This window comes from Podarcis bocagei, assembly GCF_964188305.1.
Source record: "Podarcis bocagei genome assembly, chromosome: 11".
NCBI classification, from domain to species: domain Eukaryota; kingdom Metazoa; phylum Chordata; class Lepidosauria; order Squamata; family Lacertidae; genus Podarcis; species Podarcis bocagei.
In genome coordinates, this window is record NC_138136.1 from 22,272,875 (window position 1) to 22,300,304 (window position 27,430).

Below are 27,430 nucleotides of genomic sequence, written 5' to 3' on the forward strand. Positions count from 1 at the left end.
TCTTGTTTTAAACCTTTCTCTCTCCCCCCCCCCATCCCTCTTCTGAGGGCTGCATTGAGGACTGGCCACCCCCTGAGTCAGAACTATTGCTCAGGTACAACTGCAGCATGAAACAAAAGGTAAGGTTGCTTCCTTTGCAAAAACAAGAACTGTTGTATTCTTTCTGGCATGTAGTCTTGGGGGTGATAATCTCTTTCTTCTTCCCACACCCTTGCGCCTGTGCAGAAGATTCTGCTTTCGATAGAAGGCTGAGTTCAAATCACGAAGTCATACAAGATATATGGGTTAGTTTGCAGAACCTCTTGTATTTTTTTATGTCCTTTCCATGGCTTCCTGCTGCTTTGTTCTCATCAGGAATTCATGCACTTGGTGTTTTCTAAGTATACATTTTCTACTAACCATTTTACAATATGCAGATAGAATAGTAATATACAAAAAGATGAGTAAATGCATAGCATGTCTTCGGGAATAATTTCCTCCAAAGGCTGCTGGTGTGCACATCGTGAATTTAAATCAAACAAAGCTGGAACGTCCTCAATGGTCAGACTGTGCAATTAAAGCCTAAAGGCATTTGCAATGGATCCTCTGAAGAAAACCTCTGTAAGAAAAATTTGAGAAAGGGTGGTGGTGGTGGAATGAAACTTACAGTTTTCTTCAAGATTTTGACAGCAAATGGCTTTTGTGTTCCTTTCTGCCTGCATCTGTAGACAATAGATGTTGCACCCCTGAAAAAAACAGAATATAAAGTTACGTTCAGATATGTAGAATATATTCTATTCTATTCTATTCTATTCTATAAAACATAATTTCTCTGAAAACTGAGCTTGCTTTAAAATTTGAAATTTAATTCTTGGAAATTAAAATAAGTTATGATTTTTCACTGTACGGTTTTGATTTTCAGTTTTGATCAAGTACTTGCTCGGAATTTATTTTGGCTATATTCCTCAGCAATGTAACACCTACAACAAAGTAATTCTGTTCATTATTCCATTCCCATTGCCCAGGGATATTTAACTACAGTACAGTACTAGGGAATCGTGAAGAATAAACAAATAAATAAAATCCAGTGCTACCGACATTGTAACACTCCTGCAGAACAGAAAACTGTTTCATTTGTAGCTCTTTCTGTTCCACGGGAGAGTTGTTATTTCACTGCTGGAATGACTTTGGCACATTGGAAAATGCAATCTTCAGCTGTCAGTCTCGAAAATTTCTTTGCTCTTTTCAGTACTGTATTCAACTTTTCATACATCCCCAATTCCTTTTTTTTAAAAAAAAAAAAAACCAACAACGACAGAATTAGGTGATGTGTTTTCTTATATGGAATATTTATACTGCAATTCTAGAAGTGTTGTTTGGTAGAACTCTTTGAACATTAATTTTAAAAAACCAGATGCACCCACCATTTCCCTAATGCAAAATGTGTTACTTTGAAAAATATATTAGCAAGACCTTCCAGTTGCCATTTGTGTGTTCACACAAACTTCTTATCTACATGTTAAGAAGTGAGGGGAAGTGATGTGTGAATTTGCATCTATCCTGAGCACATCTTCACTGAATGAAGAGCATCCATTTCTAATTAATATATTTGTAGTATATATTCTAGAGAAGGGAAGTTAAAATAATAGAAAATGCAATTAATGTCAAGTAGACCTGACCCAGCAGCATACTCAGAACATTTTAAAGGAACTTGTGGCACAAGGCAGATGTGGAAGACACAAAACGAGAAAGAAAAAAGGATCTCTGAGTAACGGACCTTTCAATAAAGATGAAAGAGCCAATAATTCTGGGGCCGCTCAAGAAACTGTCAGAATTGCAGTTGAGAAGAATCCTGTTATTATGGCTGAACTTTCTTCCATTCCCATCAGCAACCCTTCCTTCTTCTGGGCATTGCTTGGCAGACAAAATTCTTGCCTCAAATGTTTCCATGGGTCATAACTGTCTCTTTGTTCACTTTTTTTCAGATTCTCTGAGAAGGGTGAGCAGGGAGTGGAGTCAGGTGGTGCCAGATTTAAAAATGGAATGGATTTGGAAACTATAGTACATGCAAGGTCTACATCATGGGTAGGCCAGCTAAGGCTCGGGGGCTGGATCCAGCCCAATCACCTTCTAAATCCGGCCCTCGGATGGTCTGGGAATCAGCTTGTTTTTACATGAGCAGAATGTGTGCTTTTATTTATAATGCATCTCTGGGTTATTTGCGGGGCATAGGAATTCATTCATTTATTTTTTCTTCAAAATATAGTCTGTCCACCCACTCCTTAGTCTGAGGGACAGTGGACCGGCCCTCTGCTGAAAAGGTTTGCTGACCCCTGGCCTGCATGAACCATTTGCAAAACAGTATGCAACCACAATGCATGCATGCATGCATAATGCTAAATAAAATGGCAACTCGGCTGCCCATCATTTCCCCCTCTCCATCCTTCAGTCAGGCTGTATACATTTTTATTTTTAAAAGCACCACATGATGCATTTCTGTGCTCATTCGTTATTAATATTTTATACACTTTTTATTTATTTATTTAAGTGCAAGACTGCTCCAAAGTTTGAGGAACCAGAGAAGTTGTTCTTCTTGGTATGAAGCCAGTCAATGAAAGATTTGCAAAGATTTGCAGAACCTCTTTTGTTCCAGTTCAACAACGGAAGGGAAATGTGGATCAAATGTAGTAAAGGAGTTTCCAGAGTTGCTCCACTGTTCCAAAATGTCACATTTGTCTTTGCTCTATGTTTCAGAAAGCAGCTGCAGCACATTCAGAAGGAAAAGAAGTGTTTTGCTTAATAAAGCTACAATTGCACTATGCACCTTTTAAAAAAGAATCAGATCAACCCTGTACGGCATTTCAAATACAATAATCACCACCACCACAAATCCAATCCTGCCTAAATTTCAACTGGATAAATTATTCAAGTCTTAAACAGATTTGTGCGAGTATATTTTCAAAATCCAATTTCTATTTTATCTAATTGGAGAATTGCTACCCAAATCAAAATAAAAGGATGTAAAATGATGAAATGAACACGGGTAAATGCTTTGCATGAAACGGTCCTAATAAGGTACTGGATCCGATACTATAAAAGCTAACTTTTTCTACATGCATAAGAGATTAGGTGTGTAACTTTGTAGGACCATACAAAAGTGGTAGTCTACACTCCACAGTAGTCAAAATTTTGTATAGGTAGCGATACAGAGAATGTTGTAGTCTCAGAAACCTTGTGTGTGCACGTGCAACTCCCCCTTCCATTTATTTAATGTCCCTGTCCAGAAATAATTTGTGGGGAAGGCAGCAAGGTCCCCCACCACTTAAGAATCCTTGGCAAGTTGGAAAATCTGGCTTTGGGCACACTTATTTCTAGTTATTGTTTCAGAATTTGACTCTGCTCCTTTCCCCTTTTTGATCCATCCCCTTCCCTGCCTTTAATTATTATACGTTCCATTTCCCCTATTTCTTCTCAGGAAAAAGTAGATGATTTATTTTATCATTTAATATTACATCCATATCTCACATTTCCTCCAAGGTGGCATAGTTCCAGTGCTTTTTTCCTGGGGGTACCCAAGGGTACAGTGGTACCTCGGGTTAAGTACTTAATTCATTCCGGAGGTCCGTTCTTAACCTGAAACTTTAGCTAATGGGGCCTTCTGCTGCCGCTGCACCACTGGAGTACAATTTCTGTTCTCATCCTGAGGTACTATTTCTGGGTTAGCTGAGTCTGTAACCTGAAGCATATGTAACCTGAAGTGTATGTAACCCAAGGTACCACTGTACACAGTACTGACACCTTTTTTCAGATGTTAAAAGTGTGGCACTCACTGTAATAACTTTGTGGTGAGTACTGGCACCTGCATAGTTCTCCGCCTCCTGTTTGATCCCAACAACAAAGCTCTGAGGTAGGTTAGTAGCCCAAAGTCACCTAGTGAACTTCATGACTTTGGGGGGGGGATTTGAACCCATCTCATAGGTCCTAGCCCAACACACTGGCCGCTATACCACATCAGCTCAATGACATGAAAGATCCAGGAAAATTATCTCCTGCGTGTTTGTTCTGTTGATAGCAGCTGTGCAGGAACAGGGCCAACCCAAGACATTTGGCTGACTGAAGCAAAGGACAAGATAGTGTCTCCCCCAAAAGGATGGCAGAGAATAAAGAATGTGAATGCAGGAGGGAGGGAGGAGTTAACCTTTCCCACATGCCATTTGGCTGATTGAAATCACACACCCTGCTAACATCTGCAAAACCCTGCAAATAAAATTTTGCTAGCGGTTTTTTTTTCTGCTTTCATTTTGCCAAGAAAGAACATCTGTGCACTTCTAGATTTTGGATCTATGTCTTTTAGCTCCCAAATTGATTTTTGTTTGTTGGCTTGTTTTACTATTGGGTCTGACAAGTGAACCTATCATCAACACTGGTTTATTGTGCACTACTTTTCCATCATAAGCCATGCCCAAATGAGCTCACCATAATTAAAATCTGTGTAGGCTTACAAACAATAAGGGGAAAATGTTCTGAATTGTCTGCACATCAAAGAAACCATGGCTGGTAAACAAAACATACAAAACTGTTGAGCAAAACACTCACTTCCCACTTCTCCTGTCTATCTCCTTGCAATTAAGACAGCATCATCTCTAAAACATGTCACAAAATAGAACCAAATTGGCATAGTTCATTTTTTCTTTACTTCTGCAAATCAAATACTTCACCAAGCCAGTTATTTCACCATTAGCCTAATGACAGCAAATTTATTGCCAGGCTCTAAAGAGTATCCAGGCTTTTCCCAGCCCAGTGGAAAGTTTGTTTATTTTTCTGCCTTGAATAGCTTCCTACCCTACTTGCTGCCACTGTGCCACATTGTGAACTGCTTTGGAAATGCTGTTTCAGTATTTGTTTGCCATACAGCATAGGTAGTCTCTCGCCAGGACAGCCTCTTCCTCTGCTTCTGACATATCCTGCACTCACCCCTCTGCCTTGGACTGCTCTGACCTGTCTTCTTTCCCCCTCCCTGACTCTTGCCTCACTCGGACACCAAACCCCATAAATCATTGGTCGGCTCTCCTGTGTCAACAGCCCCCCACCCCCTGCCTCCACAACTCACTCATCAGAGCCCCACCAGTCCCTGACAATCATCCCTCAAAATTTGCACTTCTCCAAATTTTGCAGTGCAGTTCTCCAGACAAGAAATATGTAAATAATAATAATAATAATAATAATAATAATAATAATAATAATAATAATAATGCACAGACTAGGGTAAAGTGTGCATAAGCCATCTGAAGGCAGCCCTGTTTAGGAAAGCTTTTAATGTTTAACAGACCATTGTATTTTAATATTTTGTTGGAAGCCGCCCAGATGGGCAGGGTATTATTATTAATTATTATTATTATTATTATTATTATTATTATTATTATTATTATTATTAAATGATATTTTACTGAGAACAACATACAAAAATATTATTTTTGTTTTTTGAAAAATTGTTTTTGCAAATGTTTTTTTTAAAAATGTGTATATTAGGTAAATTTGCATGCATTAGGAAAAATTCACATGGAAATGCTGACAAATGCATTTATTTCTACATATGCACATATTGCCAAGAAGCCCACTACAGTGGTACCTCGGGTTACAAACCGTCCTACTTACGAACACTTCGCGTTATGAACTCCACAAACCCGGAAGTAGGTGCTCTGGGTTGCGAACTTTGCCCTGGGATACGAACATAATCTGCTTCCAGGGCTGTGGAGGCCTATGTAGGGAACACGTACCTTATGTTAAGAACACTTCGGGTTAAGAACTGACTTCTGGAATGCATTAAATTCATAACCCGAGGCACCACTGTACCGCAAATGAGGAAAGCAGACACTTGCTGTTTGAAAATTGAGGCAATGCGGGGGGGGGGGATGAGAAAGGGGCACTTGAATGAATGAATTTTATTATTACGGTCACAGAGCAGTTCCAGCTCACTTACAATATCAGGAAAATCATAAAACACAACAGAGACAGTTCAGATATAGTGGCAGTTAAAAATATATATTAAATCTTGATCACTAAAATATAAACTAAAATTGTCATTTAAAACCTTAATCATTTTGGTAGTACAGCTTTAAAAGGGGCACTTTATCAATATCCCTTCCTCACTTTGTGACCCTCTCTCCCTGTGGCACATTCTGATCCAGTTGGGCTTTCAATTCCTTGTGGCAAGGGAGTCTATATGACAATCATTGTGCATAAGGCTGTGGTGCTGCATACGAAATGAGAGCCAGCTGCTTAGCAATTCACATGGGTCAATATAGATATAGAAGTATATACATGGCTGCGAATATATAATCACAAGGAAAACGAAAAGCTATTCCTGTTGGGTGGCTTGCTTCCTTTTACTCTCCCCCTCCCACTTTTCTGCAGAATCTTTAACATATTGAAAAAACTAGGTATGGAACAATAGCATCTAATTAATAATATTTAATTGAAAAAAAATCACATGGTGGAATAATAAAGGTGCAGATCAGGCAGATGTGGTCATTTGTAAAAATGAACAGAGGTCATCTGCACAATTCTCAGATAATAACGGAGCAAGCATTGAACAGAAGGGGAATGTCAAGTCTACATATGCAAATTATGATAGTTATGAATATGGGCCTCTGGCTATAGATGTAAGCGCTGTATTCTAAATCACACTTCCACAATCTTCCAATGAATCATATTTCACCAGCGGGGGGTGGGGGGATGTTCCGTAGAACTACACAAGTAGCAACACTTACTGTGGATTATTGAATCTACATCAGCAGCAGAAAGCCTAGTAGATTTTGTGACAAAGGACAAAGCGGGGCTATAGTAAACATGAGTAACATAAAGTGAGCATACGCATGCACGCACACACACGCACCCCTACAGATAAAGTCAGAGATTTGGCAAAATAGAGCAATTCAAACAATAGGAAGCCAGCAGAACTTATGCTAGAGTCAGGGCTGGGATTTATGCCAGCTGAGCCAGGAGGGGGGATTTATACTGGCTTAGTACCGGAGATCCAGTGTGGTGTAGTGGTTAAGAGCGGTGGACTCGTAATCTGGTGAACCAGGTTCGCTTCCCCGCTCCTCCACATGCAGCTGCTGGGTGACCTTGGGCTAGTCACACTTCTCTGAAGTCTCTCAGCCTCACTCACCTCACCTGTTTGTTGTGGGGGACGAAGGGAAAGGAGATTGTTAGTCACTTTGAGACTCTTTAGGATAGTGATAAAGTGGGATATCAAATCCAAACTCCTCCTCCTCCTCCTCCTCCTCTTCTTCTTCCTCCTCTTCCTCTTTGCCCCAGCTCAGCTGGCACAGCCCAAGATCTGCTGCATACAAACTTCTCCACTCAGGTGGAGCTGAGATTTGGATTGTGCAGAAAATTGGCAAAGCTGCCAGCCCCCCCCCCCCCAAGCCCCATAAAACCTCTCACACATCTGAGTTTGGGATCTCTTCGACCATATCATATTCTTGCATTCCATGATGTGGAGACGTTTTCATTTCTAAAAACTCATTGTCAATCCAAACCAGGCAATTTGGGTCAACCTGGGATTTGCCCAGAGCACGTCAAGGTAGCTCCAGGTCTGCTTCTTGTTGGGTCCACACAGAGCAGTACAGGACTGCTAAAAGCAGGGTGCTCAGGCAACCACATGTTTAATCAGGATTTTAAACACTAATTAAAAATAGGGTTGGCGGAGGGGGGAAGATGACATAGGCAAACACTCTCTCTTGTCCCTCCTTCCTTCTTCCCCTCTTCACTGCCAACTGGATGTTTAATTAGGGTTTAAATCCTTGATTAAACATGTAATCAGGTGCAGGGAGAAGGAGATGGACACATCAAACGTTAAAAAACGTCCCAATACAGGGCTGCCTTCAGATGTCTTCTAAAAGTGTGTAGTTCTTTATCTCCTTGCCATCTGAAGGGGGGGTGCGCATTTCACAGGAAGGCCACCACCCCCAAAAAGGCCCTCTGCCTTCTACTTTCCCGTTCACTGCCAGCCAAATGTTTAATTAGGGGTTAAAAGCCTAATTAAATAATGAGGACTGTACAAGGTCCCTATGTCTCTCTGTATATGAATATGTGTATCTATATCTGTATCAGCTGTATATCTGCATTTGACTGAAAGCGAGGAACAAAACTTGATCCAATTCCAGGGTGGTGGCAGTGACAAATGCTGTAAATGTGTAACAACTGAGAAACAGATCTGTAATCAAACTAGTGTAGTCAGTTTCATTTCTTAAGGTAGTAACAAACTTCAGCTTCTGTTTGATCGCAGGCAGACAGATATTCCACAGCATTCATAATATTTATGCTACAATCTCATGATTTTACATCCTTCATTACAGAAATGGAACACACTCGCTTTTTTGTATATAAAAAGGGGGGGGTGATACAAAACCAAAATGACTGGTGGAAGATAGTTGCAAAAATTGCCAAAGCCTGCAACAATTTGATTTGTCTGTCAGGAAGCTTTCCAAAAGCTACAAAAGGATAGACACAGACAAACAGAACAGTTTCCCCCATCTTTTGATGTCTAGAGTACAGGCTTGTTTCTCCTGCGTACTTCAACTTTGTATCGAAAAGGTTGTGTTCTCCTCTACCAGCTTCCAGAAGAATGAGGAAGCACCCTACAGCTGCGTGGAATATCTGTGATAACACTGCCTCCCAGCATCTGTTGCCCATCCCTTTGTCCTGTCAAGTCATGGCTTAGGGATGCGGCAGTGCTTTCTGATCAATGGTGGTACTTCTGTGATTTCCCTATGCCTGTTGGCTGCAGCAAAGACAATGTCAGAGAAGTTTAAAGCATATTTGCTCCCTTGTCCTGAAATGATGCTACTGCTCATATCCTATGAGAGAAGGGGGCAAAACCATCACTGCATGGGGCTTTTGTGCACTGACAGATATACAGTGGTACCTCGGGTTAAGTACTTAATTCGTTCCGGAGGTCCGTTCTTAACCTGAAGCACCACTTTAGCTAATGGGGCCTCCCGCTGCCGCTGTGCAGCCGCCGCGCAATTTCTGTTCTCATCCTGAAGCAAAGTTCTTAACCCGAGGTACTATTTCTGGGTTAGCAGAGTCTGTAACCTGAAGCGTATGTAACCCGAGGTACCACTGTACTATGGAATATGCATATAACTGGGTGGTTTGGATTGTTCAAAGGACACTTTTGCCTCTCATTCTGCACAACTGTGTCTTAACACACAGTCCTATAATCAAATTTTTTTCTTTTAAAAAAAATCAGATTATGGAAGCATGTTACAAAAACCATGGCAATGGCGAAACAGAAGTACGAAAAGATTGGCATCAGTCACATCTATCTCATGTCTAGTACAAAGTTTTTCATCTTTATCACTGAATTACTTTGCTCCCGTTTTTGTCACAATGCGTGTACTGATAATTAATTTGACTATCCTTTCATTGTGTTGTGCCACGTCCTCAGACATGTTCACAATGAATAAGTCCCACTGAACACAGTGGGACTTACGTCTGAGTAAACATGCAAAGGAGTGTCTTGTTAGGCATCCTTCACATAACAGATGTTAGTTCTAACAGTAAAACCATTGGGAAAGAGAAAATATTCATTATTAAGGTATAAACACTTTTCCCCCCAGCATGAATTGAATAAATATTAAGGCTGTTTAATACAACACTGCGCTGCATTAATTTCCATGTAGGAAAAAATGTATACAACAAGATGTGTGAAAACTGCAGGCTGTTATATTTTGATGCACACAAACACCTAGAAGGAACTTCATGTACTGGTTTCTTAATCCCATGTACACATAACAAAATAAACTATGGCATGATTTTCACACATCATAATGAGCTGTATATCTTTTTTCCTTCTCTATTTAGGAAAAATCTTATGCAAAGGATTTTAATTAAAACATATTTGGAGATAACATAATTTTTGTGTGTGTTTTTCAGACTGATTCAAGTAACAGAAATTGTCAAAAATGAATGACTTAACCCGGATAATTGCCAGCCGTGAGAAACCCATTCCGTGTTGCAAATACGATTTTTGTGACAGCAGTAGCTTCCCTTAGACAAGTGATATGATTAGCAAGGAGAAGAGTGACTCCCGAGTGTTATTTTCTCTCGGATGGGAGAGAAGGAGAACTCTCTGAAAAGAAACAAATTACTGTAGAGGAGTCAAGGTTGCGCCAAGAAAAAAGCTTTCGCCATTGACTGCCCAATAGCTTTTTCATAAGTAACCTGGGCATATGGAGAAGGCCACATGCGGGGGCGGGGGCGGGGGAGTGAAGTGACCTGGCCATATGGAAGCAGTCTCCATAGAGGAAAAAGTTGGAAGACGACATCCCAAAAGGTTACTTTGACACAGAACAGCGGCGTGTCTCCATCTGATTTATCTGGGTCATAAAACAGCTGCTGGCTTGTATTGTTTGATAGCTCTCAGTGGGCAAGCAGGTGTGAATGGCAGGTATGATGCATCTGCACATGGAAAGGAATAGCCCAAGAGAGCGAGGGATGGTCAAAGTTAATAATTTTGCTTTGAATTGCCATAGAAAGGTTAGGAAAGCTATTGTTGTATTGACTTTCAGTAACGGGGGAGATCAAACAAGAGATAATTAGCATGTTCTGCATTATACACACACATACACACACACACAGCCGCTTTTTAGGTGTCAAACGCTTGTCCCATAAATTATTTATTTATATTTTTAAAATAGTATTTAATTTTTAATAATAGTAATATTTACTGCTAGTAAATAATATTCAATATACTCATAAGGCAATTTCTAGCTCACCTTTCACCATAAGATTCCACAGCAGGTTGCAATACCGTAAAACAGTAGAACAGTGTTGCAATAAAACTGAATTTAGTACCATTTATAAAAGCAGATAAAATCCTACATGTTCTTAAAAGCATACAAGGAGCCACAAACCAAACTCCTAGCTTGCAGCAGTGTCAAAACTCCTAATTAGTTATAAAAAGCCGAGGTGAACACAAGAGTTTTCATATGGTGTCAAATGACAAAAGTGTTGTAGCCAGTTGTGCCTCTAGGGAGAGGACATTCGGGGGGGGGCAGCTTTCGCAGGGCGCAGAGGGCCCCATCGGGCCCCTTCATGCCATGTAATGTCATGTGCTCACCATGTCAGGTATCACACACATGTACTGGGCACCCCCAATGGGGGGGGGGCAGAACTCTACACGCCTGCTGCTATTCTTTTTTTATTAACACCCCCACACACATATCAGCATGCAAGGGTAATCAGTCGCTTCCTCATAGATTCACATATCAAGATACTACAGTGGTACCTCAGGTTACATACGCTTCAGGTTACATACGCTTCAGGTTACAGACTCCGCTAACCCAGAAATAGTGCTTCAGGTTAAGAACTTTGCTTCAGGATGAGAACAGAAATCGTGCTCCGGCAGTGCGGCAGCAGCAGGAGGCCCCATGAGCTAAAGTGGTGCTTCAGGTTAAGAACAGTTTCTGGTTAAGTACGGACCTCCGGAACGAATTAAGTACTTAACCCGAGGTACCACTGTAATGCTCTCTTTCCTATATATTCCTCCGAAGCTTCAAATAAAGCCAGCAGCCAATAAATATGGCTTGTTTAACTGCCCATCTTTATGCCAGAGCTACATTAGTGCAAAGTGCTGCAGTGGAGCAGTGCCCGTTCTTATTTAACTCAATCAAATATTAAAGCACTCTAGTTCCCCCACCACCACCCGCCACAGACTTTTGACCCCAAGCATTTCAAAATATGCTAAAGTGAGAGCAGAGTTGTGCTCATAGTACCATGACCTAGATTATAATTTTCAAGAACTCACGCATGCTTTATCTATTGATTCCAGTGTGCAATTCATATATTACTTTGAAAAGTGAGGTTATGAATCTTACTATGACTCAAAGAGCTGAGATTTAAGGTAATTAGTGGTATTATATGGGTCAGCTTTTGACATATCAGCTTGCAGCAAAATCCTATGTGTGTCTACTCAGAAGTCAGTTCCATTTTATTATGTGGAATTCAATCTTAGGTAAGTTTGCATAGGACTATGCCTGTTAGTGACTAGAATTAGCCATGTGGTAAGAATTGCGCATATCTCATTGTGGAGCCACATCAATGATGTTTTGTGGGTTTTAGGGTTCATCACATTCTCCCTAATTTGTATGTTAGAATCTTAATAACTATACTGTAAGAAGTATTAAAAGGTTAGGTGAGTAAACTCACATAGCCTTCCAACATTATTAGCATTATTTTTTAAATAAATATCTTTTTTTTGGTTTTGTAACATTTAAACGTTCCATGAAAATCCACTTTAATACAAATAGTCTGGGATTACATCAGATGACTTTCTGTCAAGAAGTGTATCTTCTTCACAGCTTTTGTTCTTGGTCTTAAGCAAAATCTTTGAGGAAGAAAAATGACTTATGCTCTTAACGTTGGAAGCATTAAGATAAATTCAGCAGTGTAAACAAGTTTTGACGGATGCAATAATGGATTACTGAATGGTTTAGTTTATGTAAAATATGCTGGGATTTATATATGCAAAATGAACCATGGAAAGAGAAGAAGGAAAGTCACTGACATTTTAAGGTTGTTTAAATGAATATTCTAAACTGTAAAACAGAAAATGTAATAAAAAATATGCACAACAAATGATTTATACTCTTTAGACATAAAAGACAAAAGGATTAAATCTGGAGAAGATTCCGTTTGTATTTCTGAAACAGGTATTTGTTTAACTGGAAATGCTGTCTATTATACTCAATTTCTTCCCTTCCTTTTTAGTTTTATATTCAGTAGCAATTCAATTATTATGAACAGATGGTTACCATGGCCTTTATTTAATGCATGTGATTTCCTGGTACCCCTTTCTGCTTGTGTTTCATGATCAAAATGGATTTCCTTGCATATTAAATTTTAGTCTCTGTGCCACGTGCATGTTCAATGAAATTCTTACCATGTCATGTTTACAGGCATAAATTCCCATTGCATCACTTTATTAATATTACAGTATATGATTTGTTTGGTCAGCTTTAATTGACCCAGGCATTGTAATTGTGTGTGTGTGTGTGTGCATGCGTGCTGTAACAATGATGTTCCAGTATGTTTTATGCTGTTGCTTCTGATTGGTTGTAAACCCTTTGGGGACTCACATGAATATGAAGTGCCATAGAGATAAAACAAATGAGTAAATAATTAATCAAACCAGAAACTAAAATGCTAAATGGCAAAACTGAGTGGCTACCTGCTACAAACCACTGTTCCTTCCACAGTTCTGAATGTTCCCTAATGCTTGTTATTCCTCCTGGAAAATAAAATATTTTAAACAATATCCCTTTGCCAAGAATTATTGCCAGGTTTTACAAGGGGTGGTGGTGTAATACTGGGACAGATGGTCGTTTTTTCTTTTTCTTCTTTTTGGAGCTCAAGTTCTAAAGCACTACGCTGGTACCTCGGGTTAAGTACTTAATTCATTCCAGAGGTCCGTTCTTAACCTGAAACTGCTCTTAACCTGAAGCACCACTTTAGCTAATGGGGCCTCCCACTGCCGCTGTGCCGCCGCTGCGAGATTTCTGTTCTCATCCTGAAGCAAAGTTCTTAAGCCGAGGTAATATTTTAGGGTTAGCGGAGTCTGTAACCTGAAGCGTATGTAACCTGAAGCGTATGTAACCCGAGGTACCACTGTAGTGATGTATATACACTGCCACTCCTTCAAGAACAGAAACCTTTTTAAACTTTAAAATGGTCACATCCTGACTTGAAGATAAAAGGTTCTTGCATAACTTGGGATGGGTTTAACTCCTGCTTAGCATTTGTTCACATTAGCAGCTTAAAATGCGGCATGGTCACCCCCATATTTTGAACCCCATTTGCACGGTGCTCACATCAGATAAGGGGTGAGGAGGCCTTCACCTGAAGCACAGGATGCTTTGGGCTTCCCAATCATGCAACCCCCTTAGAAGTTCTATTCATGAAGCTGTCATCTGTGCACGGCCACTGGCGGAGGAATGGGGAGAGCACACCGCCCCCGGCACCATCGGGGAGGGGGGTACCATCGCAGCTGCCACCGGACAGGCACCGCACACGCCCTCACCATGCCGGGAGCCAGGCCCGCAGGATGCATGCCACACCCCACGGGGCGACGTGCCATGCCCCCAGGATGCGCACCATAGCCCCAGGATGCGCACCACTCATGCCCACGCCTGCTCTCCACCCCTGGTGCCAGAGCATGCAGCTTCGCCACTGGGCATGGGTGCTCATCTGCACATGCACAGCGGCTGTTAAGATATGTTCACATTACCTCTAACTTCAAATCCAGTTTTCTAGTTGGACTGAAGCAGTGCTGGTCAAGAAATGGGAGAACCAATATGGAATTTGGCTAATGTCATGTGCGAGTGCACTGGAAGCATAGTCCACGGTTATGTGAATATACTCCTAGGCAGTTCATCTTCCTCAAATTAAATTGGCTAGTGACGTTGTAGAGAGCTAGGTGGCTTAAACTTTTACATTTCATCACCTAGCCTCTACTTTATCAAGAACTGTTGCCCTGGTGCTTATCCTGTCATTGACATTCTACTCAGTGTTGATCCAGAGTAGATTCCAACATATAGTTAGCAGGGTAACAACTTAAATGTGTTGCGGGATTCCCAAAAAATAGACCAGGGGCAATTATATTTCATCCAGCAGAGCTTTACTGCTACAGAGGCAAATGGTCACAAATCCAATACAATGGTACCTCGAGTTACAGACACTTCAGGTTACAGACGCTTCAGGTTACATACTCCGCTAACCCAGAAATACTACCTCGGGTTAAGAATTTTGCTTCAGGATGAGAACAGAAATTGCATGGTGGTGGGAGGCCCCATTAGCTAAAGTGGTACCTCGGGTTAAGAACAGTTTCAGGTTAAGAACGGACCTCCAGAACAAATTAAGTTCTTAATACGAGGTACCACTGTACATTCACAACTGGCACAGTCCCAAAAAAAATGCAGTTGCAGCAGACTTAACTTAAACTTACAATAACTTATAATAAGTCCAAACCTTAACACTAAGCATACTATGTACAAAACACCACACCAGAAGGAAAAGAGATAGAAAAAGAAACTGAAACCCAGGCTCCTTCTGGCCCTACTTTTATAGTCGGCATGGCCTTGACAGAAAGAGATAAGAGAGCCAGTTTAAGCCAGCTGTACTCAGCTTCTCTGAAGGAATAACCCAAACACCATGAACCTTCTGCTTGTTTCTTTCACCAAGAGAAGCTTCCAGAACCCTCTTGAATTAATTAGAATAGGAAAGATCTCTACATATCGGATGTGTATTTTCTGCACTAAAAAATGCAAACTGACATATCTATCCCACGTTAGCATCACTTCATAAACATCTGCTTGGCTGACGAAGGTTTCAAGGCTAGTGGGAAAGAGGAAAAAATATATTCTCTTACCTACCCCATCCTATAACCTCCCTGTTCCCACCATCTCATGAGCCCTAAACAGTACTGCAAGGCTCCTGTACCAGGTTTATGTAATCTGCATTGGCAATTGGAGATGTGTTTTGAAGATTATCTCAGGAATGAGAAGATTTAAAAGTTCAAACACCTTATGTAGTCATTCTTTATTAAAAGAAAGATGTGGGCATGCCCACCAGTGGGCTACATGGGCATGTTTCTAAGTATAGCAGAAGGATGAGGGTTTTGAATGACAGGTAAATAAGTACTGCTACACTTCACAGTATACAATTCCTAGACCTTTATTGCTACCCAGCCTACTCAAAACCACCTCCATGAAACTATTTTAAAGAATTTATCTGCTTTCTGCACCACACACCTGCAGGTCCTCTAACTTCACTGCCTATTTAAAAATGCTTGTGTTTAAATAGCAATTCTTACCGATTTATCTTTCATCTTAGAAAAATAAAAGCAGAAGCACACAGCAGAACTTTAAAATCAGCAAAAGCACTGATAAACACTACTGAAAATTGCAGTTGGCTCTCTTTTCACGTGAGGCTTGTGCATATTCAGAAATCAAAACCATCCATTAGTATAATATCGTTTTCTTAGTACACGTTACTTTCAAGGCTGAAACGGTGCTTCCACAATAGAAGCTCACCGAGAAATTGCTGTGGTTTGTTCACTCACTTTTTGCAAGACATCCATACAACACCATCATGCAATTACAGCCTTTCTGAATTTCCTCTGTGGTTCAATTACTTCTCTCAGACCACAGAAACTCTGACATTTTTTTTAGAAGGATGGAAGAGTTTTGCAGTCTCCATTGGTATAAATGCTGTTAGCACTACTATATTTTTAATGACATGTGGTTTTGAGATGGGCAGTGATTAATAAAAAACAAAGTGCAATGGTTTGGACATCACACTACGTCAAGGCTCATGGTTTGTTGCTCCTTGCAAGACAAAAGAAAGAGCAAAATAAGAGCATTTGAGCTGTGTGATTGTGCACATTGTGGGTTAAACAAACCACACAACTTTGCTTAGCTTTATGTGTGAATGTGGCCATTGTGTCAATTACTTAAAAAATATAATACACAAAATAAATGTAATTGAGTGGTGATAATAATTTCTACGCATCATACAAGCCTGTGCTGTTGGTGAAAGTCTTTTTGAGCCTGACTGGTTATTTTCAAATGCAATAAACTGTTTACTTACAATGAAATGTTCTTATTAACATATGGTCTACCTAACAGTTGCAATGCTGGGCACAGAAGGGTTTGTTCTGATTTAAATATAGCATGTTATATACAAATAATAATAATACCAACAGTAGCAATTACAAGAGATACCCGTTTAACTCACCAGCATAAAAGAGGATGCTAACAAAAGTGTATTTTCAGTTTTTTGAAAACACACATAGAAATAGAAGTTAAAACAAAAAGACACTAGAAGAAGTGGGATAGGCCAGTCAGTAGAGCATGAGATTCTTAATCTCAGAGTCATGGGTTTGAGGGTTGCCCATTGCCCATGTTGGGCAAAAGATCCCTGCATTGCAGGAGGTTGGACTAGATGACCCTTGTGGTCCCTTCCAGCTCTATGATTCTAAGTATCATGCTGGACCACACAAAAAAGGATAATGTGAGCCAGCACTAAATATCTCACATGGCCATTGAGATGCCCCAGGGAAGCTTACAAAGATTGCACAATAGAGATAGTCTCATGGACCATAGTGTGCTACAAGGGTTATTGGAATGTGCCTTGAAAAAGTACACCATGTTAGACACATCCACTATTCTCTCTCTCTTATTTTAGTTATAAGTTAAATATAAAAGATAGGGGGAAAGTAGAAACATTTTTAAATGAGTTTATCAGGTATCAAAGACTACATACAAAATCTTAAATCTTAAATAATGCAGGAAAAATAGGCTGCATTTGCAATCTTATACAGACTTACCCGGAAGTCCAATTGGGATTGACTTCTTAGTAGATAGGTACTGACAGAGACTTACCATAGTTCATGTCATCGTCAAAAATCAACTTCATACCATAGAATCAATCCATTTAACTGGGTTCTTGAATTGTGCCATATTTTGGATGTGGTTGTATGGTGTTTTGAACCTTCTGATTTCAGTACATGTAACATCCTTCAAGTATACTCAGGGTACACCAGTAATGACTTACAAAGCCCTAAACAACTTGTCACCTGCATTTTTGAAGGAACATTCCTCCAGCATGAATCTGTCCATGTGCTAAGTTCAGCGGCTGATGCACTGAATTCTGGTTGTCCCACAACATAGGGAAATCTGAAATTCAGCAACCAAAAGGCCTATTCTGCGGGGGTATGTGAATGTCCTCTCCCATAATTTACCACTGGCATGGTGATAAGCTTTCAGCATCTCTTGAAGACCCATTTGCTTCAGTAGGACCTTATGGTGCACAAATGCCCGTCTAGGTTTTGGTACTATCATGTCTGACTGAGGCAGAGCAACAGATGAAGACTCCCTTTGCAAGTCAAGGTGCATGGTAGGAAGGCCCATAGCTCAAAGACACAACATCTGCCTTGCATGCAGAAGGTTCCCAGTTCAATCCCCAGTCAGAAAAGACTCCTTCATGAAACCCTGGGCAGTTGCTGCCAGTCAGTGTACACAATAATGAGCTAGACTAGACCAATGCTCCTCCTCAGCACAAGGCATTTTCCTATGTTTTCTACTGTTTATTGCGATAATTTTTAGGCCACATAGTACAATGGCTTAGACACATTTTTATTTCATTTATTCATTGCTTTTAGGCTGCCCTTCATCCTCACAGATACAACAAGTGTATATGTTTTTTAACCATGAGTGCAATAAAACAGTAAGACCGAACTGTCATTAAATCTTATGAATGACTTTGGAAACCTAACTTATTCTCCTAGTTGCATATTATATGGAAAAAGGAAAAATCAATTCTTGAAAAACAAAAACATCCACGTCAACCAATCTCACGTTTGTCACTTCAATATTTTCTTGCTCTTCTTGATTCTTTTAAACTTTCCTGTCTTTTATTCACTTTTGCACGCCGTGCTTTGAATCTAGCGGTATCCCCCACTCACACTTGCTGCTTGTTTGCATTCCTTTTCCACTGTCTGTTCATTTGTATTTTTTCTAGTTTTGGCTGTATTTCCGAAGTCTACCTCCCCTTTTATTTTATTTTCTTCAACCAAGAGAACTTCGTCTTATTTTGTTATATTTTCTTCTTCTCAGATTTCATCATTTCCTAACTTTCACTGTGTTCACTTGTCAAATATTGCTAACATTTGCTCTTTTTTTCCTGTTTATTCTGTCCACACTTTGGCTCATTCTCTTATTTTATCCTGATTGGATAATTGTTATGCTCTTTTAGTTGCTTTTTCCTTATGCGCACCTTAAGCTTTTTGTTTGTGTTTTGCATTCCATTACCTACCCTTTTTTATATAATGATCATGTATTCACTTTCATTCTCTAGTTCTGACTTAACTTTTATTTTTAGTTTCACTTTGCTAAATGCTGTATCCTTCCCACCACTTCATGCTTCTTCCTTCCTCACATCTATGGAACGCTTTTACCAGCTAATTTCCTCACTTAATTAGTCTCTTAACATTTCTTTAAATGTTCCTTATCATTCCTTAATGGAAAAAATATCTTTATGTCAGCTAGCTTATGCCTAATTATTTCTGTTCATCTGTTCCTCCTCCAGTTTTCAGTCTCCTGGTTATACTTATAGTTTTAGTTTTGCCTAATTAGAATGCAAGCCCAATGGACAAGGTCTGTCTATTTATACGCACTGCATCAGGCCCAGATTCTTTAGACATTTCACAATTATATTGTTACAATATCACTTGCAACAAAATATTGCTGTGTATCATAAGGTGGCTACGTGTGTATCACCAAAAAAGTATTTTGGGGGGTAAGTGTGCTGAGTTCAAGAGTTGGGTAAGAGTGTTGAGTTATAGCTCAACCCACTGGGGCAGCAGAAAGCAAATGTGTTCCAACATCTATGTGACAGTTCTTCAAATGCAGTTGTACCTTGGATCCCGAACGCCTTGGTACTTGGACGTTTTGGCTTCCGAACGCCGCAAACCCAGAAGTGAGTGTTCCGGTTTGGGAATGTTCTTTGTAACCCGAATGTCAGACTGGGCTTCCACAGCTTCCTGTAGCCAATCAGAAGCCATGCTTTGGTTTCCGAACATTTTGAAAGTCAAACTGGCTTCCAGAACAGATTCCGTTCAACTTCCAAGGTATGACTGTATTTGAAAAATGGTCATCATATCACCTCTTAATCATCTCTTCTCCAGATTGCACATACCCAGCTTCTTCAATATTTAAATATTCAAACATTCCAAGATTTTATTCCCCACAACTGGGACAAATCGTGCTACATTTACCTTTTGCTTATGTAGCTTTCTTTCACGATACTAATAGCTATGCACACTTGCCTTCACAGCCCCCACCCCCGATTTGGGAATGAAGACTGCCATTCAATGGGGAAGGGGGTGTTAGGGGGGAAAACTCTCAGAGATTTCACTGCACTTGAACTAAAATCCTTCCAACAAAACACCTGTGTTTTCAGGTTGCCATCCCATTTGAAAGGGCTTCCTTCCACATGAGCAATTCCTTAACATTGCTCACATAGGAGTTTCCCTTTCAGAGAGTCCAGACACTGGCTTTAATGAGTGGGCACAGTCAGAAGCCACAGGATCACTTGGTGTCTGCATCATCTACGCAGCCTTTGATAGCATGTGGCTTTCTCCTTGATCAACAGAGCAGAAGAAGACTTGGTAGTATCCTTTCTAGTTACAGCTGCTGTTAAGAAAGACCTCTTTCCTATGGAAAGCTGGGCTGAAGGTTCGTGCTTTATAAATGAGCATGTGCGTAAGAAAAACGAAGTGCATTAATTGTAGAGCTGGACATCTGGTGGAGAGCATTGTGCTGGAATGTGGGTTTCCTTGAGTAATTGTTTAGAACCTCAGAACTTCAGCAGGACTCTTCAATAACATATGTGCTTTGAGTCAATTATGTTTTATCATGCACTGCAAGGATTCAGAGGGGAAGTCAGTTCAGAAGAAGCTGCCTTATGCTACATGTTGATCTAGCCCGGCCTAGTATTGTCTAAGGACCACCTGACTTCTTATGTTTCACCTGTATTGCTGAGGTCTTCCAATGGGGCATTTTCAGCAGTCCCACATACTCCTGAAGTCTGGCTGGCCTTGACCAGGGACTGACAAGCCCTGCTCTGTGGAGCTCCTTGCCAACGGAGGTTTGGCAAGAGTCATCCCCGCTCTCTTTCAGACGTCTTTTAAAAACTGTATTAATCAGACTGACCGTTCAAACCTGAGAGTTTTGCTTAGTTTTGTTTTGCTATCCAGCTTTTACTGGTGTGTTTGACATTTTTATTATGTTTACTGTAGTATTGCATATTTAGGTAGTATACTACCTTGCAATGTTTCATATGAAAGTGTAGTCTATAAATATTTAAACAAATAACATAATGACTGAAAGTAGTGTATTTTTCTGTGTATAAGACTAGGTTTCCCCCCTAATAAATAATGTCAAAAATTAGGGGGCTTCTTATACACGGATAGTGCCGAGGCCATCTTCTTAAATCTGAGACCCCCCCAAATAGGGGGAGTCTTATAGACGGGAAAATATGGTACGTTCATTTGAGTCTTTCCTGTCTTTTTGTTACCTAATCCTTTTAATTGGGGAGGAGAGGGACTGAACTTGGGGCTGAGTTTGTGGGTGCCAGTCTCCCCCGTGTCATGAGTTTCTGGGTGCCACACACTGAACCCCTGGATTCAGCAAATGTTAAAACATAAGCCAGGCCAGTTTCCTGATGAGGAAATGACCTGGGGTGAAGGTGGGGAGGGGCTCTGTGCCAGTCAGCAATTGCCCCCTCAACTCATGGTTAGTTTTTTAAAGACAAAGGCAGAGTTGGAAGAAGGGTTTTAGAGTTGGAAGTTATGTGACTAGGAGAAGCAAAGCAGCAAGCCGGAGAGTCAGAGAGATGTTTGAGAGCAATGGTTGAGGTCTGTTTGGATCCAAGGCTGTGGCTATGGGAGAAACAAGTCCCTCTTGGGGTGCCAATGCTGTGAACTACACTATAGGCTCAGATTATATATGTGTGTTGCTGTTGTTGGCTTCCATCTGTCTCGAGAGACAATGGAGTGCACCTCCTCCAGTGGTAAAGTCAAACCACTGTGTTAGCAGCACCAAAATGACTTCCCTGGGGCACAAGTCTGAGCAGCGTGTATGGAGATCCTGTGCTGCCCAGATGACAAGACCCCCCTCTTGGCCTCGCTGATGTGGTCCAAAGGAGAGCAGAACAATACGTTTGGCACCAGCTTAGTGGCCAGGAGTTGCCAGAAAGAGGCACACAAGGCATAAACCATAGGTCATAAATACACCACAATCTCCACCTTGCCTCATTTCCAAAAGAGAGCATGAACCTTGCGTAAAGCACCTGGAACCCCCTGGAATCTCACACTGCTCAGAGATTGGGGGTGATGTGCAAACAGGCCCCTACTGCATGTACAGCATATGCTCAACTTCTATGGTCCCTCTCCACTTCAAAAGAAAGGTTTTCTCAGCAGGTAGCAAAGTTCTGAACCATATGCACAAAGGTACACAATGCACATTTAGGCTGAGCAAATAAGAGTCTTGTGGCACCATAAAGACTAAATTGTTGCACTGCAGATTGTTGCTCAATCTAATGAGAGTTAAGGATAGCCCATTAACATCCATTTAGCATTGCATTTCATGCTGATCAATCTCTAAGGGCTTGTTCATTCACTTTTTAATATATTGCAAGATTTATGGTTCCCCAGATAGCACTGGCCCAGTTTCACAGTCTCCTTCAAGAGGTACTGGAGATCTTGTACAAGCTGGAAGCACAGTATGATAAAACAGCAACAATGACTACAGCTATTCTTATCTTATGGCCATTCAAATTCTTTCTTTTATAGCTGTACTGTGCACCATGGGTAGGAAAAATCAAGAAATTTTTAACTATGACACCCACCAAGGTATTGAAAGATATGCATGGAAGATATCTAAGTTGAACTCAGCAGAAAAACAGGCAGTAACTCACATGGAAGTGAGAGAACCGCCTCTGATATACTAATGGTGTCTTGGAACAATGGTACTCCGCCTTCCATTTTCCTGCTAATACTTTTTACAAACTGTTCAGTGCTGCTTCATTTTTAGAAACCCAGATTAGAGACCCAAATACTCAGAGGTAACACACGAAAGGGAATGAATACCTGATAACTAAAAGGAAATTAATTAGTTGTTGAATTGCTGCAATGATGGCACCGGAGGTATCCTAGTTTACAGGGAAAACTTCTAATCCTGAGAATTTGCATTATGTCTAGAAAAAGGTAGAGACCTTCTTTGAAGTGGATGGTGTTAGCTTTGGCCATGATCCAAAAGACTGAGTGTTTGAATGATGATTTACATGTGCCATTTGAAAGCAGCTCTTTGCCATTTCATAATCAACTGCAGAAGCACCGTGGTTTTCCTAAACTGTAGACTACTGTCCATTGCTATTGCTTATATTAAGACAAGACTGAGCCTGGATCTACACAAGTAGCAGAATGAAGTTGTGGAATCCTAAAGTGGTAGGCTCTACATTAGATATTGTAACCCAGCCTTCTCATGTGGTTCATTTTTAACATTTGAGATCATTAAAAATTGTATTTGGTACCCCCTACCTCCACACCTGATACAATTCTCTCCCCCCACCTCATTCTGCTGCACTTGAGGCTAATTCACATAATATTTGCTACATGTATAGTAAGCATTATGACAAGACTTCCAAGCATACAAGCTTCACTTAACTTGTACGAACTCATTCAAACCAAATAACCACGCACAAGCTGATGCCAAGTTGCCTTTGTTTTTAACACACGTGTAACGAATCAGGTCAAGTGCATGCATCTGTGTGGGCATGAGATGAATGAATGAAATGAGACACTGCAATACAGGGAGCTGGTTAGAACAGGAATTGTGTAGAAAAAGATATTGCTCCTGAACAAAACACTATATTGCATTGTGTTGCTGCTCTCAAATTAGAGCTTTGTGTTTTCCCCAAACACGGATGTATGCAAAGAGTGCTGTAATATAGGGTCATGGATAATTGTTTGCAAAATAATAATGATAGAAAACGGTCTCAATTTGTCAGAAGGCTAGTCCTGAAAAATGAACAATAATTACCTATCCAGCCAGGTTGTGTATATATCTTTTATATTCTAGTGACTGGCTATCGTCAAGCAAAAGAGTTTAAATTCCAAATTAAGCTATAAGGGGGTGGGGAAACATAGCTGGGACACTTCCGTTGCCATGAAAAAGAACAAACCAGACTTGCCCTATAATTATACTTACTACACCAAACCTTTATTAGGCATTACAAATATAGGCCATCACAAAACACAGATGTATAAATTTTTAAAATATATACAAATAAACAGCCATGTAAAAATATGTAATAACGAGGGTTTTCATTGGAGTTTCTTCCCACTAAATAGTGTCATTCACCACTCTTAAGAGATACTATTGATAAAAACTCAGCCACTTTTGCAGTTACTTCCAGTTTAATGTCAGACAGATAGAATCTGATATTTTCATTGTCCCGTGATGTTAGACTACCCCAAAAAGGGGATAGCACGCATGGCCATAGCTGGCTGAGGCAGATACAAGAGAAACAATTCAACTTGTGTTTGGCCATTATTATCAGTTCAGGAGAACATTAAAAATATGCATAAATAACATATACAACAAAACAAGCCTCTTAAAAAGCAAAACAGTTTAAAAATCAATTAAAGCAATTAGATTAGGAAGTTCCGAGTTCAGGGGAATGCTTGTCCAAACAAGGGTGTCTTTGAGAGCTGGCAGAATGCCAGTACTAAGGGGAGCCTCTCATAATTCAGCAGGAAAGGGATTCCACAACATAGCGCCAGTTGTTGTGGGACTACAACTCCCATCATCCCTGGCCATTGTCCATACTGGCTTGGGTTCATGGGAGTTGGACTGCAACAACATGTGGCAGGCACATTTGCTATACCTAGTCTAGCTCCAGTCGTGGCCGACTCTGGGGTTGTGGCGCTCATCTTGCTTTATTGGCCCGAGGGAGCCGGCGTACAGCTTCCGGGTCATGTGGCCAGCATGACTAAGCCGCTTCTGGCAAACCAGAGCAGCGCACGGAAACACCGTTTACCTTCCCACCAGAGCGGTACCTATTTATCTACTTGCACTTTGACGTGCTTTCGAACTGCTAGGTTGGCAGGAGCAGGGACCGAGCAACGGGAGCTCACCCTGTCGCGGGGATTCGAACTGCCGACCTTCTGATCAGCAAGTCCTAGGCTCTGTGGTTTAACCCACAGTGCCACCTGATCCATTATATCTTGCTTTATCCATGAAAGAGAACAAAATCTACCCAGATAACTCACATACCTTCTAGCTTAACTCCAGCTGAATATCTAGTAAATGAAAGCTTTTGCCTGGCTGAGATCCTGGGAAAGTTCTCATTATCTCTTTCACTCTCTCACATATGCTCTTATCTTTCTGGGGCATCAGAGATCACAATGGTAGGATGAAAGTGAATTATAGTGCAATCTTGTACATGTCAGAGGCAATCCTCACTTCATCCCAGGTAAACGTTATGCATCCTTACATGTGAATAAGATTTCTAAATTACTTCCTGAGTCAATTGCAGCTTTTTAAAATTTGTTTTCAGGCAAATATTCTTACAGGAGAACACAATGTTGTTGTTATTGCCTATTTTGCTACTTTGTGATCTGATGTGTGCAGCATTGATGTGTTGATGGTCATGTTTTGTGACCAGAGTTTGGGGGGGGGGGCGGGATAGCATTTTGGTCCTTCAAACACAACTGGTGACACCAATAATAAACCATACTTGAGCTTCTACTAAGATCATGAGAATAGCTGCATCAGGCCAGCACCCTATTCTCATAGTAACCACCCAAATATCCACAAGAAACAGGACTCAAATACAACACTCACTCTCAGTCAGTAGGGTTAAAATGGGAGGGGGAAAAACAGAAGGAAAAACAAATGGGCATTCCAGAAATGTAGGTTTCTTTAGAAGCAAATTGCATTCTCATGTATAAAACAACTTACATTTCAACGAAACCTTGCTTGGATTGTTCAACTGATATGACTGGCTTAACTATAAGCTCCAAAGCAAAATAAATCAGAACTTTTTATGTATCTGGCATTTCTAGAATATATTGCTAAAGTGTTTTGCAAAAGGAGATTTTGCTAGCAAGAAATAACTTCATCATAACTGTGTAAGATAGATGTACACTCTAATGTCTTCGCCACTATTCCCAGAACTCTGTGTGCTTTAAATATTAACACCATATTACAGATATATACGACTAAATTATGAATCCATGTAAAACATTAAAATATGAGCTATAGAGCTTTGAAACTTCACCCATGAAAGTTTAATACCTTCTGGAATAAGTCAAGTAACTGTGCCAGTTCAGATTTAGTATGGCACAAAAATTTTACTGTCAAATTGTTTATAGGGAGAAAGAGTAGAACTGTTTTATAAGCACGCTCCTTGATATGGAACACTTTTATATTTTCATACGTAGGCATTTTTTATTTTTTCTTATTATTTTAAGAGAATGATTACGTTAATTACAAATCAAGAAGGGGATAATTCATTATTTACAAAAACAAATTCCCTTTGGGGAAGAGAAGAGTGAATGCTCTCAAAATGAATATTATTCCCAGATTCATTTACATCCTGAAAGGACTTCCAGTTTTTATATCTGAATCATATTTTCAAAAGATAAACTCATTGTTTAGGAAATGCCTTTGGGGCTCAGCAACACCAAGAATATCCTTGCAGAGAATGCAGCTACAAATTTAAAAAGGTGGTTTTGGAATCCCAAATTTGGAATTATATCACTAAGCTTACATACAGTCAAGTACTAAATATTGGAATCCCACTGTTGGCCCTAATTTTCTGATGCGGACAACCCTACAATATATGTACATAGCACCTTTGGTTGGTTGGACAATACTAGGATTGAAAAATTTGAAGTCTCAAGTGACTCTGGAAAAAATTTAATATTGGCTAATAAAAACAAATTTGACTCATTTTCACATGTTAAACTTACTCTGTTGGGAAACCCCACACTAAGAATTGCAAAAAAAGATGATGATATGGAAAAATTGGATGAAAGCAGGTGTTTTGACATTGGACCAACTGTTAGATGGGGAAGATGAATTTTATACTTTTGCTATTTTAAGACAAATATATCATCTATCAGATGCAGCCCAATGGCAATATCTTAAATTACAACATCTCCTAACCAAGTGTGTTTGGTCTATCAGCCCTTTCAGCTTCCAAGATACCTGAGATATTGGAGCAATTGGACAACTCATTCAAAAAAAAAAGCCAGCAATTGCTTTTTATAGATATATATTAACAATACAAAAGTTCAATACACAGACAGTAAGAGATGATTGGAATAAAGAGTTAGAACTTTCATTATCACCCAGACAGTGGGAAAATGTATTTAAACAAAAGCAACATTGGACTAAGTCCCAGTGCAATCCACACCACTTATTTCATGGTACATATTATTTGCCTCCAAAAATCATATGCCTTCTTAAACTTCTGCCACAAATGAGGTTAGTGCGCACTGGTGCCAGAAAACTTTCAACATTCAAACTGTATGTTGGAATAGATTTTATTAAGTCTATCTGGTGTTAGATACTACCATAGCAACAATTTATAATGAGTTTCCCATATTACTGTTTTTAACAGTTTATATGGAATCAAAGTGTGTTTCTGCTCTTGTTCTCCATCTTGGCTGTGATTCCTGGCCTGGGAGGGTGGGACTGTGACTGACTCCAGCTACAAACGCTGAGGCTGCTGAACAGATTCAGGTTGGGGGTATTGTTTAGAGGATTTTATTGCTGCTATTGATATTAACTTTGTGTGTTTATTTCGTATCTTT

The 27,430-nt window shown here is 40.1% G+C and overlaps 1 protein-coding gene across 2 annotated transcripts in view; it reads right to left on the minus strand.

Moving 5' to 3' along the window:
- CAMK4 (calcium/calmodulin dependent protein kinase IV) overlaps window positions 1-27,430 on the minus strand; it is an 88,028-nt gene that overhangs the window by 53,183 nt on the left and 7,415 nt on the right. For both annotated transcript variants that reach the window (XM_081213792.1, XM_081213791.1), the window contains exon 3: window positions 647-725. In XM_081213792.1, coding sequence (XP_081069918.1) covers window positions 647-725 — 79 coding nt within the window. The remainder of the gene's footprint in view (window positions 1-646; window positions 726-27,430) is intronic.